Here is an 18,201-nt window from a genome sequence, read left to right on the forward strand (position 1 = left end):
AATGGTCTTTTAACTCCTTACAAAGAACAGCTTAGTGCATCGATTACATTAACTCTATGTATGTGGATCTCTTACCACTATATTTTATTTCTTTCTGTATTAGATTCTTCATCTGGGTTTTGCCATATATAAGAAAAAAAGTCAGTCTTACGGTGGATTCCTGAGGTTATTCCCAGGAATCAAGAGATCGCTGTCTCTGATTCTGTTTGTTCTCTGTCAAGCAGATATTATTTTAAATTTCCGAACAACATATGTCAGCAAGTCTGGCCAAGTTATATTTGAAGCAAGATCTATTTGTATCCACTACGTGACTACCTGGTTTATCATTGATTTAATTGCTGCACTTCCTTTTGATCTTCTTTATGCTTTCAACGTCACTGTGGTAAGTACTAGCCTGTCTTTTTTAATTGTTCTTTGTTCAAAAGGGGTTTGGGGTTTTTTTGGGGGTTTTTTGTTTTGTTTTGTTTTTTTCCAGATGTGAAGACTAAAACGGAATGAACTAAAATATTGTGACGTCTTTTTCAGCTTTGTAGCATGTTTTCACATTTGATGCGGAAGGAAGGAATACAATGTAAATGTACATGATAACTTGACATGCTGGGTGTCAAAGTGACCATTCATCACCATGAAAGACACATATCTACCATTTTTTTGATTCAGTTATCCTTACTTTGTAAACATTGCACCTACATTAGATTCATTTTTACTTACTGTGCTAAATACAATGCCTTATGGCTTTTGCTCTCTTAATGCTGCATAAATTCAGTCCTTAGTTTTTCAAGACTCATAAATTGTTACTGTGATAAAGTAAATGATTGTTATGGTCAGTATAGTCATCATTCTTTATCTAGCCAGGAATCTTCTTTCCTTTTACCTCTGGGCATTCTAGAGCATGATAACTAATTTTTGTGTGTTCTAACATCTATTATTACAATTGGCATTAACTTTGGCTTTGGTTTCAATTCATCTTTTTTAGGAATATAATGACAAAATGCTTAAGACGCTTTGAAAAATGTGTGGGTCTAACATCTGGTCATCTCACAATTATGATGGGTTACATCTGTATTGGTTTACTTATGCTAAAACAAAGGCTTTTCTTCTGATAGCCCTATTAGATTTATTACAGTAAGAATCTACTAAGTAAAGATACAAGAAACAAAAAAAACCTCCCAAAACTCCAAACACTTCTTCCCCTCTGAATCAGAAAGTTTAACTTTTGAAAAAAATGTTGACAGAGATTTGTCAGTTTGGTGGATTTTTCACATAAGAGACAGGTTTTTAAGCTGTCCACTTTCTAATTCTCAGAATTTTGATCTTTTTATGAACAAGATGCACTCAATCTCATTAATTTGAGATACAGAAACGTACATAGATGATATGATAAACACATATCAGAAAAAAATATAGACAAACACTAGTCAGCAAGCCTCCCATGTAAGGTATCATGTTTGATTTTATAATTTAGTTCCATTTCCTTCAATGATCTTCCTCTTCTCCATTTGTTACATTAAGAACCATCAATCTGATGTCAGTGCAGTAGCTTTTAAAACCAGTTAATTGTTCCACATGCTTCAATCACTGGTTGTTGGGTTTTTTTGTAACTGGTGGGTAATCTATTTAAATACATTACTAACTCAGTTTAGCCCCTACACTAAAACCAAACAGCCAGCATAACTGTGTTGGTTTAATTTCCACTAAGAATTTTTCATTGAATGAACCAGGTCTGATCTCTTCCTTTAAGGAGAAAATTAAAAAAACCCAAAATTAATCTTTTCCAATTTAAAAAAAAAAGAGAAAATACTGATGTGCTTTCCATACTGAATTCTGGAAAATAAAGTATTTTCCAATAATTATATTTACAGTTAAAAAAGTCACAGTATTAAAAACGCTACTTCAATATGATTAATACACACCTCCTGTCTGTTTTAATTTTTTCCTTAATAAGATTACTAATATGGTGACTAAGAACATCCAGTGACACTGAAATGTCCCTCTATTAGTAGTGGATGCTTAATGAGATAATAAATGATAGATTATGCCCTAACACTAAGCCTAAAGCAGTAAATGGTACATAGCCATGTTGATCTCTAAATTAACGTTGATCAACAGGCATAGCTCCCTTAATTCTCCAAGAGTTAAATATCTTGTTAAACTTTTTGCAAGATCAAATCTTTTTCCTTTATTTGCTTTGGCCCTAGCTACTTTGGTAGCTAGCTGCTATATGGTAAAGGCCACCACAGAGTGAACAGCCAAGGGCCAACCCTCTCTTCCTTCTGGTAACTGAGAGAAAATCCAGAATTTGAGAGTCTGCACCCTGCATTTAGCCCGGAAAACACTCTCGTTTTGTTCTCGCTATGATTCCTCGATGGGAACACAGTGCCTTATTGTATCATATTTCCTGTCATGGCAAGATTTGGCAACTGTTAATATAATCCTCAAGATAACAATAGCTATCAACTGTTTCAAGAGCGGGGGGAGGTATTAATCACATTCCACTGTTTTCAGACTTTATGATTTAATAAGCCATTTCCTCATGTCTGTTCTCAGATTTTCACTCCATCGACTCTCAGATGTTGCCTCAACAGAACGGTGAGAAGGGGCATCAGGGAGCATCACTCCTTTGCTGTTCAGGCCCCAGCACAAAGGCCAAACCTTTAGGGATGCTCTAAATTCTGCAAGCTATAGGTATAGTGCCATACATACCTACGTATGTATGGCACATAAATGTCATCCTCCAGTTGGAGATTTGTGGAGATAGAGTGCGTGAAAAAGGTGTGGAATCTTTCACCATCCTTGGAGATATTTCAAAAGAAGAAAAGTGAAACTGTATAAGTTGGCTCTACTGCCTTTAAACCTCGCAGGGATTCTGCCCTGCCACTAAATGGGTGACTCTTTGGAGGTCTGAGACCTCCGGTACATTCCTGCCTAACCTCAGTGTCTGCTCAGACCGCAACCTTTTCCATCCTTCTATTCATCTGACACAAAGGACCCCTTAATCTGTAGAAATGTGGTGTGACGTGCTGCCAAAGTAAAAACCAGGCCATTAAGCACTAGTTATAATGATTAAATTTGCTCCTCTCTGAGTAACTATTGGTTACAGAGCAAAAGTATAATTTTTGGAGGAAAACCAGCTAACCAACAGATAGAAAGAATTAAAGATCTCTGCCACTAGTAATTTCTTAAAATGTATCATGTTTTCTTATTAATTCCTTTTTGCCATAGGAAGTGATTCTTCCAAGCAGAGAATTTCATCACTAGTGTGTAGCAACTTTATTTCTCAGTACTTCTCAGCACTATGCCATGATTGAGTTTGTGTTAGTTTTAGATAAAAGTCTGCCTCTGTCATTTTGACAGAAAAAGGTTAACCCAGCTAGTCTAAAACGATTAACCAAATGAAACATTTAGATGGTTTTATATCCGTGGGCAAAGCAAATTCCACAGTCACAAGTATGAGTGCTGACTCCTCATTTTGTTTTTCTAAATTTGTGACAGAAAAGAAAGCTGCCTGATGGCATTTCAGATCTTCCAATGACAGACTGGACACAATACAAGAGTGTTTGGCATGACTAATGAGAAAATTCAGTGCAATTATATATGATTAATTACATCTATGTTCAAATTTAAGCAGAAATTATTTTGAAATGAGGCAGTCTTTGGAGACTTTAAACAAGTCTCCGTGTAAAAAAAGAATGTTATATCTGATTTGCTAGTTTTATGTCTGTCAGTGTTCTGTAACTTAATAAAAATGGTCAGAATTTAGTGACAAGTGATAACTGGCAGGGCACAATTGTTATTGTAACAGCCATTTTGACATGTCTTATTTTAAGAATCCAACAAAAAAGTACTTTCACCTAAGTTATCAATAATTGGTTCTGATGTGGTAGAACACAGGCACCCATGTAAAGATGAAAGCACCGATGTGAAGGCCATGGCACCTATGCAATCATTATATATACAATCATTTTATATATGTTTATATATTACTACAACACCTTGAAGAGTCAGTCATGAAGAGGGACCCCTTTACGTTAAGAGTGCAACAGAACCATGTTTGGTTCAAACAAATTGATGAGAGAGAAGGAAAAGAGACTTTGGGAAATACCACAGAAAAGGAGGCAGTTGGTATAGTGGCATGGCATTCAATTAGAATAATTAATAGTTATATGATTGTATTAACACAAACATGACAATTCCTTCAAACATTTTACAGCCTTCTGGCCCAGACTTACAGATATTCCTGTGCTTAAGGCCACAGACGTAACTAATTTCACTGACTTATTGTAGATGACATAAGATGGATAAAAGAAATGCAAGAAGAGAAGACCTTGTACTTGTTTGTGTGCTCTAATGTCAAATCTTATTCCTGACAGCATTGAACTTCAAAGTATTTAAAATAAGTGTCATGTTTTTGTTGATTCTCTTTTTTCCCCAGCTATGGACATGAGGAAAAATGTAAAGGTTCTCCGGGGGGGGGGGGAGGAAAAGAAATAATGGGCAGGAAATACCATTTGAAGAAGCCTGTAGGAGAATTACTTATGCACTATCGAAACTGTAGTAGCAAAAAAAAAAAAAAAAGCTTGCAGATTTTGTTACTTTTTTTTTTTTTACATGTTTTACACCTACTTAATTCCTGAGACTGGAATAAAATCAATGAATTCTTAAGTCTTCATGAATAAACCTAGAACCTCACATTACAGAATTTACCAGTCAATCTGGACCTAGCTGTTAGTGAATGCACACCTATAAAATTAAGGCTTCAAATTATTAATTTTGGTAACAGAAACAGAAATCTTAGCTTCAGGTTATTCTGGATTAGCAAAAGCAAAAGGATGTTTATCAAGCTGTGCTTTATACTTTATTTTGTGCTTTAGACTTTATTTTCAGAGAGCTTATTGCTGTGTTCTGGGAAGGGTGTGGGAAGACGTATCAAATTTGATGTTATTTTTCTAGCTGATGCATGTATCAGCTACATAGCTAGTAGGCATTAATCCTAATGCCTCATTAATGAAGTGGGAAGAAAAAGCTTACTGTTAATGAAAATTCCGCCTATTTAATCTTAAAAAAAAAAAATAAATATTTGGGATCCTAATCTGCATATTCTTTGCTGACTCTACCCAACAGCTGAAACATGACCCAAGTATACTCTGTGCAAAATTGGGAGCTGTGCACACTCTGGTGTGGATGTAGGTTGGAGGATGCTCTGGAGGGGATGGGGTCATCCAGACACTGCTCACTTTGTGCATTGTTGCATCTCCTTTGAGGCCAGAGCCCTTATACTTCATAAACTGATGTACACTTAGGGTGCTGAGCAGATTAGGCGGTACTTTTGCCACATACACTTGAAAGGCAATAATATTTTAGGTAAGGAAGTTAAGTAGTATTAGGAGTCTTAATACAAGCATTTTCAGACTCTAAACTTACTGCTTTAGAGAGCAGTAAAATATCCCGGGCCCCTGAGCACAGGTTTAAATCCCAGGAGCAAATCTGAGTCTTCACTTATTTCTCTGCTTCCTTGTTCTGAAAAATATCTGCTATATGTTACTTCCTCTCCCAGTCTGAACTGAATTATTAAGCTGATGTCATCTCATACATAATTGAGGCAGGCCTACTGTTTGGCTGTTAGCAGAAAATTAAAATCTTTGCGTGCTTGAAGATGTTTATTTTGTGTTTTTGTGTTGGATTCAAGTGAATATGGGTCAGTTTGACAATTATGTTTCTCTTGTAGAGCAGGGTAGGATCTATTTTTGCACAAACACAAATTTTTAAGTTAAATCCAAAAGAAGACTTGGCTTGAAGAGAAAGACAAAACGAAAGATCTCCCAGTATTTCAAGTTTGTTCAGTTTAAATCAGAAACAGTAAATATGTACGTACACATCAAATGTAAATACTTTTTTTGTATATATAAACTTCTTTTCTATCCTCTGCTGTCTTGAGATTTACTCTAAGCATAATATGCAGCTGTGTAACTGAATGATGGGAAAAAAAATTATAGAGCTTTAGGAGATAGTCCTCTTTCATTGAAACAAGAGAACGGTGTGATGGAAGTCAACTGCTGACAAGTTGTTTTCTCTCCCCGTTCTCCCAGGTTTCCCTTGTCCACCTCCTAAAGACTGTGCGGTTGCTACGCCTCTTGCGTCTCCTTCAGAAGTTGGATCGTTACTCCCAGCACAGTACAATTGTTCTCACGCTTCTCATGTCCATGTTTGCCTTGCTTGCTCACTGGATGGCCTGCATTTGGTATGTCATAGGGAAAAGGGAGATGGAACAGAATAACCCCCTTACCTGGGACATAGGTAAGTTCTTCTTTCCACCATATACATAGATATGTAATATGTTTTTATATGCATACGTATGTGACTATATCAAAACGTATGTATAAATCACTCAGTATTTCCTTTGTTGCTTAATCTTGTACAATTATTTAGTGCTGTTTGTAGAGAAAAGGAAGAGACTGGTGTTCTCAATTTCAGGTCAATCTGAAAAAAAGGATTAAAATGAAATAAAATGGGAAAAGTAGAAAACAAGGAGATTTTCAAGAGTGATTCAATGTTTGGGAAATTGAGGTCCTCAATAGGGGAGGGCTAGACAATCTGTGTAGAAGAGTAGATGGGAAAGTTCATCCTGTTTTTGCAAATTAGGCAAATTCTTCAAGAGAGGAATTCCCTTGAGTGTGCTGGTTATTCCTTAATATACATTGAAACAGATAGGCCCTGAAGTGCCTTCAATTTAAAAACTCCCTTTGGAAATATTGTTTAGCTGATTTGCAGGCGTTGCTCTTTTGCGCAGCAGAGGAGGTGTTTATCAGTGGAGAGATGGTTTTGGAACGCTCAGTTTTGATTCAGTATTTAGTTTCTACCCCACTCTTCTTTGTGATTTCATTGAGTGTTCCAGATTGACTCTTAGCTTTTAAGCTTTTCCTTTTTTGTTTAAGGTTTATTATTACTGTGAAGGGTTGTAGCCATGTGTGATGGTACAAAGGGGAAACAATACACCTTGTATAGGAGCCTGGCATCACCAGGTATTTTCACGCTGCTGAAGGTGTGTTACCCACTAGTGCAACAGCTGATACTCCACATCTTCCCACGTAGGTCATTCTGGCTTTACTGTAGAGGTGCCTTTCTTTTGCTGTATTTCTCCAATGCCATATCAATATCAAGCATCCCTTTTTCTCCCTTTTCTTTCTGGTTCCTTGTGTTCTGTCTTTTTAGTTCTACTTGTATTTACCTTTAGCCTAAATCTATTACATGTTCACTGAAGCAGGAGAGGAAACAAGGCCAGCAATAAAGTTAACTGGAAGGGGGAAGCCCTGCTAGTCGTCTTTATGCTGTTAGATACTAAAGACACAATAAAAATGCATATGAATAATTTAGAGTATGTAAAATATCTGTGAGATTAAAAGAACACATGTGTGTGTCTTTCATAAACAAAGAGTATCTGATGGTGAGACAGTTCCCCAACAGAAAAAATATTTGTTGGGAGGAATAATGCAAACACCTGTGACCAAAGGCTCAAGATGTGCACTCAAACTGCAGTACGCAGTTTCTTATCTCTTTTAATTTCTTCCTCCTCTCTTAACCACATTATCATCTATCTAAATACCATCTAATAATAATTAGTCTGAAGGAAAAATGCCAAGTATGTTAAAGGTGCCTGAACACAGATGAGGAGAGGTTGCTAGGTCAGGAAGGGAAAAAGAAGAAAGTAAGTCCAATAAATACATACCTCAAGTTTGTCCATAGGTTACTGAAAGCTTTGTGGAGCCTTTTTTTCCTTCTTTTTGGTTGTTTATTTCTCCTTCCCTTTGTAAATCAGGTCTGTGACCTGCTGCTGAACTCCTCATGGAGCACAAAGCTCTCAAAGAAAAGACTGCAGCTGTAGGGGAGTATATACAAAGAAAGCCCACTGCTCGCAAATTGGTCAAATACTGCTAACGGAAAAACAAATTCTGATAATAATAATAATAAAAAGAAGGGTGTCTCTGGTGGGAAGTAGCTATGAAGACACACTGTCACCTTATGCAGGCCACAAATGATAGCTGATTTCAAAGCATTCATTGCAGTCCCAATGATGAGGATGGGCTGCATCCTTGCTCCCTAGGTGGGGCTGCTGGCTGTGCTCCCCATGCAGCCTGTCCCTTTCCCCTGAGCTGAGACCACACTCAGTTTTGTACTCTCTTGGGCAATGGCAGTAATAAGCTAATGTCCCAACCACCTCATTAGAACCAATCCCAGTTTAACTGGGAGCCATTTCACAGAAGTTCCATTTGCATCCCAGTGAAGAGCATTGTATCTGGGTTATGATGCTCTGACCATCTTCTAGTGGGCTTCCTAGGCAGGAACTGCTCCTAAACAGCCTCTTACCCCTGGCTCATCTCAATCTGTGAGACTCAGTGACCTTCCCTGGACAGCTGAAGGCAACGCACTTCACCACTGGACGGGCCAAAGCACTTCTTATTGGTGTGTACTTAGACTTTAGCCTTCTACCTGGCCAAAGGGCTTTGCTGTTGAGCTTACAACTTGATTTTATTTTAGTTTTTTTCAAAAAGTGTGGTTTTGCACTTTCGCCTGGAAAGCTGTTCTACCACCTTCATGGATAGTCTTTAAAATATTTAGGTGTTATAAATGTATCGTAAAATTATACTGCAATAACTCGTGCAAAGCCCCTACAGATATTAGTTCTGTATCTGTCAGAACATTTATATCTAAAGTTCTGTCTAGCACTAAGTTAAATATTGGAGATTTGTTGGGGTCTTTTGTTTATTTTTTAAAAGGAAACATTTTTAAAATGTTAAAGTATTAGAAATTGATTTAAAAAAAAAAAAAAAAAAAAGAGCTCAGAAACCTTCAGATACCTGGCATGAAGCCATAATTTTGCAAAGACCACTTCAGCGCTGATAAAATTTCTGTACAATCTTGTATGTTGCATACATGTGCAGAAAATTAGGATTATGTAGTTTCTTCAATCAGCACAAATTCTGTTGCTCTCAAACTACTTGCTGGTGAGACACCATGAAGTCCTGGCCCCTCTGTGTGCTATAGTTTTTGCTAGTCTGGTGGGTGATACACAGCTGATTATCTGTAGCTAGACTTTCTTTTCACCTTAACAAAACTTTAAATTGCCAGTCTGCTATGCCTCACAGCATCCATGTAAGCAATATATTGAGGGGAAAACAGTAGGTGTGATTTAGGGTATGAGTGATTACGCAAAGTAAAATGAGATCTGGAGATCATAATAAATCACAAACAAATAATGCACACAGAGAAATCTTGCTTGGGGTATAATAAACGTAGTGTTATTTTAAGACACTGAGGATATTCTTTTCTTCTATACGAAGGCCTCAACTGGAAATTTTTGTGCCATTTTGGAGAGCATGTAAAAGAGATTTCTTACTGCAGGGAAAGCAATAGAATATGATTGTTAGTTTTGTATTGAAGGGATTTAGTTTTTAAACTTTTAATTTTATCACACTAATACCAAAACTGAAGACTCAGGTTTCCATCAACACATCCTATACAAAGTTAATTCCAGGCATTAGGAGGCTTTCTAATTGGCAGCATTAAAAAATATAATGTAAAAACTAGAATTCCTATACTTTTTTATTAAAAGGAATGTGTTTTCCCCCTTGGAAAGTATGCTTTTTATTCTTCACTGGAGAGTCTTGGGTGTTGCCCACCTGAAAAACTGGGACCCTAAGTATGGATGCTGCAATACATACCATAGCTGAAATACAGTGATGGGTTTGTTCTAAGAAAGGAAAACCATGACTGGAATGAAAAGATTTCTCTGCTTTTTATGTGTGCTTCTATTTTGGGGGGAGAGGCAGAGGAGAGGAAAAAAGCTTTCTGCAACATCCTTCCTCCATTTAGTGCTTCCTCAAAAAGCCTGCAGCACAGATTTCAAGACTGAGGTTTTGCTAACACTTAAAGCAAACATTTTAAAGCTGCAGTACTGTTATCATCATACTTTGGACATTGCTGTGCCATCAGACATGCATCATAGCCCAGATCTCACAACACTGACTTTAGTGGGAGTAGCATTTGTTTCTGTGTATCTATTTCTCTGGCTAATTTAAACAAATGAGGTGCTTAATTTGCATTTGGATTGGGGCAATGGGAGTGATAAAGTTCTCCCTAGGAAAATACCCAGAACCAAGAAATGTATTTGCTTTGTTCTTGCTGGCCCTAATTGTAAGCCTTTATTTCATATTTTTTTTTCCTTTATTCAGGCAACATTCTCATTGCAAATAATTTTAAAACATGGTTACATTCACAAAGTTAGCCATGTGGTTGCACAACGAGAAAGATGCAGTCTTTGGGAATGTTATTCATGAACTGTCGTGATGTGGTGGCGTTGAGACGTATACCAGTGTAATGTGATGTTAAAATCTGGATCTCTTGCTTAGCTCTCTTGCTTAGCTCTGGTATTGCTATTTTAACTGATTACATGAGGTATTCGGAAGATATGCAGTATGGGCGTTGTTTTCAGGTGCTAGAAAACTTTACCTCAGCAAGTTCTCCCATCTCAGGAGACCATTTTTCCACATGCAGCAGCTTGACTCTGACGTCTGATAAACCCTGACTCCTGCACTGGTCAGTCCCACCGGCCTGAGGCAGTAGTACATACCTTGTCCTGCTTTTCCCATCTAGCTTCTTCAGATCCCTCTCTATTACATTGCACCTTTTTCCCCTCATTTGTTCTCATTGGTGAAACCGATGTTTCCCTCAGACACAGCATGATTTTCAGCAGCTTGTAAAAATAAGATTAACTTTCTGTTAGCTGACATGGAGTAGAGGCTAGGTTGTGCTGAGGTTCCTGGCTGATCCTACCACTCTAATTCCACTGACTTAAATACTTTGGCTCTCGTTTCCTTAGGTTTAGCTGGTATCAGATTTAGGCATAGGTTCTTTATTTGCTGTCTGCTGTTTTGAATTAGTATATATGGAGCTATTCCCCTCCAAGTTCTTATCAAATACGTGAAATGACTTTTTGGTCTGTCTCTAAGGGAAACAGATAATATTGAAAATGTTTCCTGTTGCTAAATGCGTTCATTCCGTGAAAACCATATGAGCTGTTGAAACTCAGCTGTCTTGAGTGTAGTGAGGAGATTAGGAGAAGGCCAAAAGTCAGGATGCTGGTTCCCTTAGATAATCAAAGCTGTCAGGTATAATTTCTGTAATTGTCACAAAAAAAATAATCCTTCCTGTCCACCAGAAATTCAGCTGCAACTCTTTATTAGTCCACCTACGATAACACTTACAACATTCTGACTATGGAGGAGTTGCTGTCAAAGCAAAATTTAAAATAAATAAATAATAACCTGTACTTTTATAGAAGATAAAGTGTACGTGTTTACTTTGGGAGACACTTTAAAATCAGGTCTATAAAGGGTATTCTTCAGCTATTTAAATCTTTATTTCAATAAAACACCTATACTCATTTCCAGTTTTTTCTCATTTTCTATTAGTTTTGTAATTTACAGCACTTCTGAAAACAAGAATTCAGTCATGACTGAACCACTATACTTTCACCTATACTCTGCGATACAAAACCTCCTCCCCACACTTGATCAGACCCTGGCAGTCAGAGCCTTTAAAGGGCCTTGGATGCCTGACTCCTGGCAAAGGATTTATACCCTGAATTAGTTCTCGGGGCAGTGGGTGGCAGATTTAGCTGCAGAATGAAGTGCACAGCACCTGGGTGGAACCAGTAAGAAATGCTGAAAATAAGATTGTGCCTTCAGGCCCTCTCACTTGGCTTTTATATGCTTCATGATGGGCCACAGGGAAGTTATAAGCTGTTTTCACAGGTGCTGAAGGATGTATATGTACCACGTAATAGAATTTAACATAAAAATCCCTCAAATAGTGTTGATCCAAACTGGTAAGTTTAACTGCTTCTTGAAAGTTTACATGTGTTTGCTCAGAGTTGCAACTGTGCTGGAAAGGATGGCCCCTTTCTGCAGCAGTTAGCGCACACCTCTCATTCTGCACAAGCAGCTTGGGGTTGTCTCCATCGAGAGCACAGATATGAAGGACATTGTTCTGGTGAAAAACAAACCAGAAGTCATTGATTTCTTCTCACCACAGAAGGAGAGAGAGGCATTGTTACTGAACTTCGCTCGTCTTCAGCATGGGGTTTGGGCACCGGAACTTGTGTCTAAGGTATGGAAGATATAGGTACAATGCAAATCTCCTTAAGAGAGCACCATATCATAGTGTATGAGTTACTTCTCTCAACATTCTTCCTGGGAAGCTTGCTTCCTGGAGTTCTGGCTGTTTTGGTTTTTTCTCAAACTGACATAATTTCAACAGAGGAATGGCCAATGCCCGAGTGTCTATCCAGAGTCTCTAGTGTCCAGGTGAAGCTAGAGATGAAGCTTTGGACTCTCCAGGGACGAAGAGAACAGAGATCTGAAAGTCTTTTGTGTCCCTTTTTACCACTGAGATGTTAGGTGATATGACAATCCACATATTCCCGTTGCAATTAAATTGGCTAGAGCTATACAGCGCACAGCTACCTTCCGTGTTGAGTCCTTCAGGGAATTCAGATGCTGGGTCAAGGTGGCTAAAGGATCCCCACTGGGTACAAATAGGAAAGATACTCTGAGCATCGGCAGCATTTCTGGCTTGATGCAGAAGTTGGCTGAGAGGGACCATGCAAAATGTAAGTGACTAATATCTTAGATGCAAACTTTAGATTACACTCTTGAGCTTGGGTTCCTAAATTCTGTCCAAGCTCTTTGTGGCCCCCAGGTAGCTTCAGTCTTGACAGAATTTCATAAGTCAGCATCAAGCTGGAATATCCATTGAGAGTCATTATCTTGTAACTCTTGAGTTTCAACAGGTTGGGAAGTTTTCAGTGCCAGGAACCTTTTTCCCAGCTTATGCTAAGAAACCTGAGGCAGTCATTATTAGCTCTCTTAACGTCCTGAGGAATTTTGCCAGAGACTCTGAAGGTACAGATTTAAGTATATCCTTGACAATAGATACTAGTGGCATTGGTACATTTATTCAGGGTAAAACTCGAGCTATCCTCTTTTCAGAAGAAAAACTATTTTTAGGTATGTATATCTGCTAGTTCTCCCTCAAATAATGTAAGTTAGTGAACTAATACACATTTCTGGTACTCTTGGACTCAGCATAACCATGGAGTAAGTAACAGTAGAAATCATATTGGAAAAAATCGATGTCGTTACTCCCCTTCCTGGTCAAAATAATGCATAATTTGTTAAAACAATAATTAGTTAAATCTTGACTGTTAATATTTTCATATTAATCCTCATAGTGTACCATAGAAGTAGGAAAATATTTATGTATCATGAAGTTTTTGCAAAGCAGTTTAATGACTTGAATGGCTAGACATGACAAGAGTTGGTATCAAAGTTGAAATAGAGGCTTGGGTTTTATTTTTCTTTTTTTTAATACATTAATTATCTCAACTATTATTGATCCCAGATCATTCCCACTCTGTTTCTGTACAATATTTCCTTCTTTTAGAGAATAAATAGATTTGGTTTTGAATGCGATGTGAGCAGTTTTTATCAAATCCATACATTCAAAAACCAGGAAAAAATGAAATATGAAAAATAATGAGACTTTAGAAATATGTAATTGTCAGTCTGTTTTTGAACCCACTGAGATTCCTATTTTCACCATACTCTTAGCAATACTGGCAATCAGGAACTTCCTTTTTAAAAAATTATGTAAACTGAGATTCTGTGTGATCACCTATCTCCAGGTACTGGGGATGTCAGGTAAATCAGCCAAAAGAAGGTGCAGGGTGAAACTATAGTCCTAAGGAACCATCAGGTTTTGGACCCAGGTGATGTGTTTGGTACATGCGAGTACATGTGCCTGCTTCTGGATTCCTGACCTACCTTCTGGAGTTTGAGTCTGGACCTATGACAAAACAGCTTCTAGTAATTACAAGTGTTCGGCTTACTAAGAGCTGGTGGGTCCTTTTCACTGCTAGAAAGAGCACTTGTAAATTTCCAAGGCTCTTGGCCAAGAAAACTGTGTTCTGCTCTGAAATATTGGTCTATTTCACCGCTCCAAACACACATCCATCAAGTTAGAACTGGCATGTGTGGATTTATGAATTCTTGTGGGGGAGGAAAGAACTTCATGCAGACTAAATTGCACAGGACATCATTCACTAGCCATGATCAGTTGTTCATTTCAGTCTGTCATCTCTGTACCTGAATATTTAATTCTAATCTCTCTTTCAGTCTGCTTCACTATGGGTTTGGTTATCGGTTTTCTTAATTTTTTGTCATTAGTAATAACAGACCCTGTTATTTTGGAACTATGGTCCTTTCTGGTTTTGAGAGGCAACTTTAAGAAAAAGAATTAAAGAAATACATTTGTCATGCATGAGTGATGACATCTTCAATTTAGTGAAATTAATTATAATGCTCTGTTGACCTGGGGTATATGCATTGAAGGTCCATTGTTGTGTGGAATATACGTACCTTTAAGCTAGAAAGTTTTTCAGAGCACCCATCTCACAAATAATTACACACAGCGCTTATTACATTGCACATCCTTTGAAAAAGTCAAGGAGGTACCACAGTACTGAAGCATTTCACAGTGATGAAGTATTCTAAGGCAGTTGAAACAGAAATTTGAAAACCTAGAATATCTTACTTTAGAAAGCTTTTTAATATTTTCAGTGTTTTTTGAATCCTTTTGAGCTTTACTCCTCAGTAAAAGTAACAATATAATTATATGTACAATGTGTACATTTTCCATGAATTCCTGTTTGAGGTTCGCAATTTCTAGTCCGGTAAGAACTAAACAGATAAATTAGTTAAAATCAGGAAGAAATTAGAGTGATTAAATTTACTTATTTATTTCAAAACCACCACAAAATATTTCTTTAGTCTGATGGATACCTTACCTGAATTGTTAAAATAACTCTGGTGAAAACTACTATATCTGAGGGCCAATTTAGAGAAGATTATAGTGTGAAATATTTATGAAAGAAAATGTTGGGGTTTATATCAGATTGGGTTACACTTCTGAATAAGTATAATTAGGGAGCAAAAGTTCATCTAGTTTTTGGAGATGAAATCCTATTTGCAGATGATCATAGTTACGTACAATTTTTAGTACAATACAAGCAGAGGCACATAGTTTTTCACTCCCTTGTCAATCTGTTAGAATAGACACAGAGAAACTTAACTGCTGCTAGGGAGTTTTATCATGCACAGTTGTAATCACCTGGACATGTGCTACAAGTATGTGTGGAAACCTGTCTGCACATGGTAAAGACCTATAATTAGAAATTAAGGGCTTGTAAAGACTTACCTGAAAACCTGGCCCTATTTTTCTGCCTGGTTTATATGTAAAACAAACTTTCTAGGAAAGGTTTTCTTTATTAACATTCCTCATTTTAAACCTGTGCATACCAGGCCTTGTCAGGATTTAAAACATAAATTTCAATTTTAAAATAACTATAGAAATTAATCTTGTGGAAATCATTAAATTTTGCATTTGAAAACCCAAAACACTACTTTTGTGATGGAGCTGTGCCATTTGTGCGATTTGTTGAACTGAACTGAAACATTTCCTTTGCCTTTCATTTAACATTAATTTGTATTTTAGCTGCTTTGGGTCTTAGTAGGTTTTATTCTGCCATTCTTCCCTGCTGTTCTTTTCTACAGGCTCAGTTCCTTGATTAAACTATATTTTTCTTTATGTACCACACTTTGCCTTCTGATTGAACCATTTTAGCCATCACAAAATATCCCATTGGTTTTGCAGCCCAGAAAAAAGTAGAAAGTACCTTATGAAGGGAGGGTGAGGTTTTCATGTGGTTGTTAATACATTTCAAGATTTTGTACCTGGGACGACAATTTTTAAGTGAAAAGTATAAAACTGGTGTGTCAGTGAAGCCCCTGAGATTTGATAAAGTTGCAAGTGTCCTGCTGCATCTAAATGCAGATTACCTACATATCATTAAACCCACAGAGTTTTTATCTCAGTGGAAAAACTGTATCTGAACCAATTTCTGCAGCTCTAATAGAAATTCTCAGTGCCACATGTAGGGGGAAAATCTGCTCAGTATACATCCCATAAGAGGCAATAGTCCCAAGAGGTAAAATAACACCATAATCTTTCCACATGGCTTCTGTAATGGGAATACTGTAGAGTATAATTTATTGAAAGCTGCCAATATTGTATGTAAAAGCCTTGCTCAAGGAGAAATTACATCAGTCTTTAACCCTTAATAGCCGTACTTTGAATCATAGAAATGTTGGCCGGAGAGAACCTCTGGGGTTTATTTAGGCCAACCAGGCAGCTGAAACAGGACTGTCACCAGCACTACATCAGGTCAGACACGGCATGCTCCAGCCAAGTCCTCAAAAATAGCAAGGCTGGAGAGGCCTCCATCTTTTGGGGTAGCTTGTTCTAGGGTTACACTTCCCACCTTGGGGAGCTCTGTATCCGTTTGCTAAAACATTCATTTCTATTACACATTGATGTAAAAGGATGTTTTGTTAGGATGTCTCAGAAATTTCTGCCTCTGGTTTCAAAGCTCAATGGCCTGGCTGTTCAAATTACAATGTCTCAATCCAGTTTAAACCCACAAAACCTCTGAAAAGATTTTGAAATCTTTTTGGCAGCTGCTTCAATATTTGATTGGACTGCCTCTTTCAGCCCCATCACATAGCTAGATATCCTAGGGTGTCAGAATGCCATATTACATTCCATAGACACCCCATCACAACTAAAATTGCTTTTCTTTTCTTCTATAGCACAAGCATGCCTTACATTTTTAATCTAGAAATGTCTTCAGTGTATATTCCTATTTGCTATTTATTTATCCTTTCTTCTGCCCTTTAACAGAGCAGGTGCTTGATGAAAGAAAGGCTTTCCTGCTACTAGAATAGAAAATCATTTCCATATAAAAATGAAGAAATTGTTCAAGACTTTTCTTTTCAGACTTTCTTCCATTTTCACATACCTTGGAAAACATTTGTGCTTCTTTTGTACTTGCAGGTGACAGTGCTTAAAGGTAACTAGTAACTGCTTTCAGCAAAAGAAACCAATGTGGAGTTGTGAGAGTATGTCATAGCATTCTACAGTCTATAAAGTCTAACACAAGCCAGGTTCTGTAAAACTAATTATACCTAATTATTCCTAACTATTTTTCATTGTCAGATCTAAGATAGGTACAGATAAAAATGCTAATGCTTAGGATTTCCTTATGTCACACACTTTAAAAATACCTGTCAGATCTGCAGAAACAGGTGTTATATTTCAGAACTGCTGTAACTTTAAATATGTAGTGTGCCTTCTTATTAAGACATTAGCTTTCTTCTTTAGTTTTTATTCCTTTTCTACATTGAGCCTTCATTACATTGCAAATTCTTGTTTTGCTATTACGTTAAGATAGACTCTGGAGCCAGATATCCCCAGTTGTTGATTTTCCCCTCACAAAAGCCAAATAAGTTTGAATCTCAACATCCTTGATTGAAACAACATATAGAAAAAAATCATATTGAAAAAAATGTACTTAGGTTGTGCTTCAAGGATTAGAAAATTAAGACAAGGCAAGATAAATGAAGTGTTAATACTGTTTATCGCCTGGCTGTCTGACTCAGGCAGTGTCCTGGTCCAGAAAGCAACACAGTGGTTCATTAGGTGAGAAGGCAGAGGAAAAGAATTAGACAATATTGCAAAATCTATGGAGCATGCAAGGAAAGGATTGTAGTGAGGGTCAGCATACTTAGCTGCTCTCTAACTTGCATGGATGTTATCAGTACAGAAGACAAGGAGAAACGGATGTCATGTAGACTGCAACAGTCTATACTGACACAAACCGAACTCCATCCTGTCATACCATCCCCTGTGTGATTATGCAGGCTAGTCAAATATAAACTAGCATAGTTTTGTTGTAATTCTGCAACTACCCTTTCATTTGTAACTAGACCTACTAAAGGAAATGCTTCTGTGCTGAGGCATCTGCCCATGTTTTACCCAGATGGGAGGCTGTATTTGAACAGGTAGAAGCTGCTGAAAATTGTCTTAATTGATGGAGCAGGGGACACGATAGGAGAAGGGAAGGGATCAGCTGTCAGGGACCACCCATGGCATTACTCAGCTTTGAAAAGCAGAGAGGACTCGTACAGAGGAGTTTATAAGTAAACAGCCCCACTCTCGCAGATCATGGGCAGTTAAACAGGCAGTATAAAA

General features: G+C 37.5%; 1 protein-coding gene across 3 annotated transcripts in view; it reads left to right on the forward strand.

Annotated features, from left to right (window-relative positions):
• KCNH8 (potassium voltage-gated channel subfamily H member 8) overlaps positions 1-18,201 on the forward strand; it is a 195,821-nt gene that overhangs the window by 117,569 nt on the left and 60,051 nt on the right. For 2 of the 3 annotated variants that reach the window (XM_056338272.1, XM_056338274.1), the window contains exons 6-8: positions 225-382; positions 2,548-2,589; positions 6,087-6,294. In XM_056338272.1, coding sequence (XP_056194247.1) covers positions 225-382; positions 2,548-2,589; positions 6,087-6,294 — 408 coding nt within the window. The remainder of the gene's footprint in view (positions 1-224; positions 383-2,547; positions 2,590-6,086; positions 6,295-18,201) is intronic. The other variant, XM_056338273.1, reaches the window with a different exon arrangement.

This window comes from Falco biarmicus, chromosome 4, assembly GCF_023638135.1.
Source record: "Falco biarmicus isolate bFalBia1 chromosome 4, bFalBia1.pri, whole genome shotgun sequence".
NCBI lineage: Eukaryota > Metazoa > Chordata > Aves > Falconiformes > Falconidae > Falco > Falco biarmicus.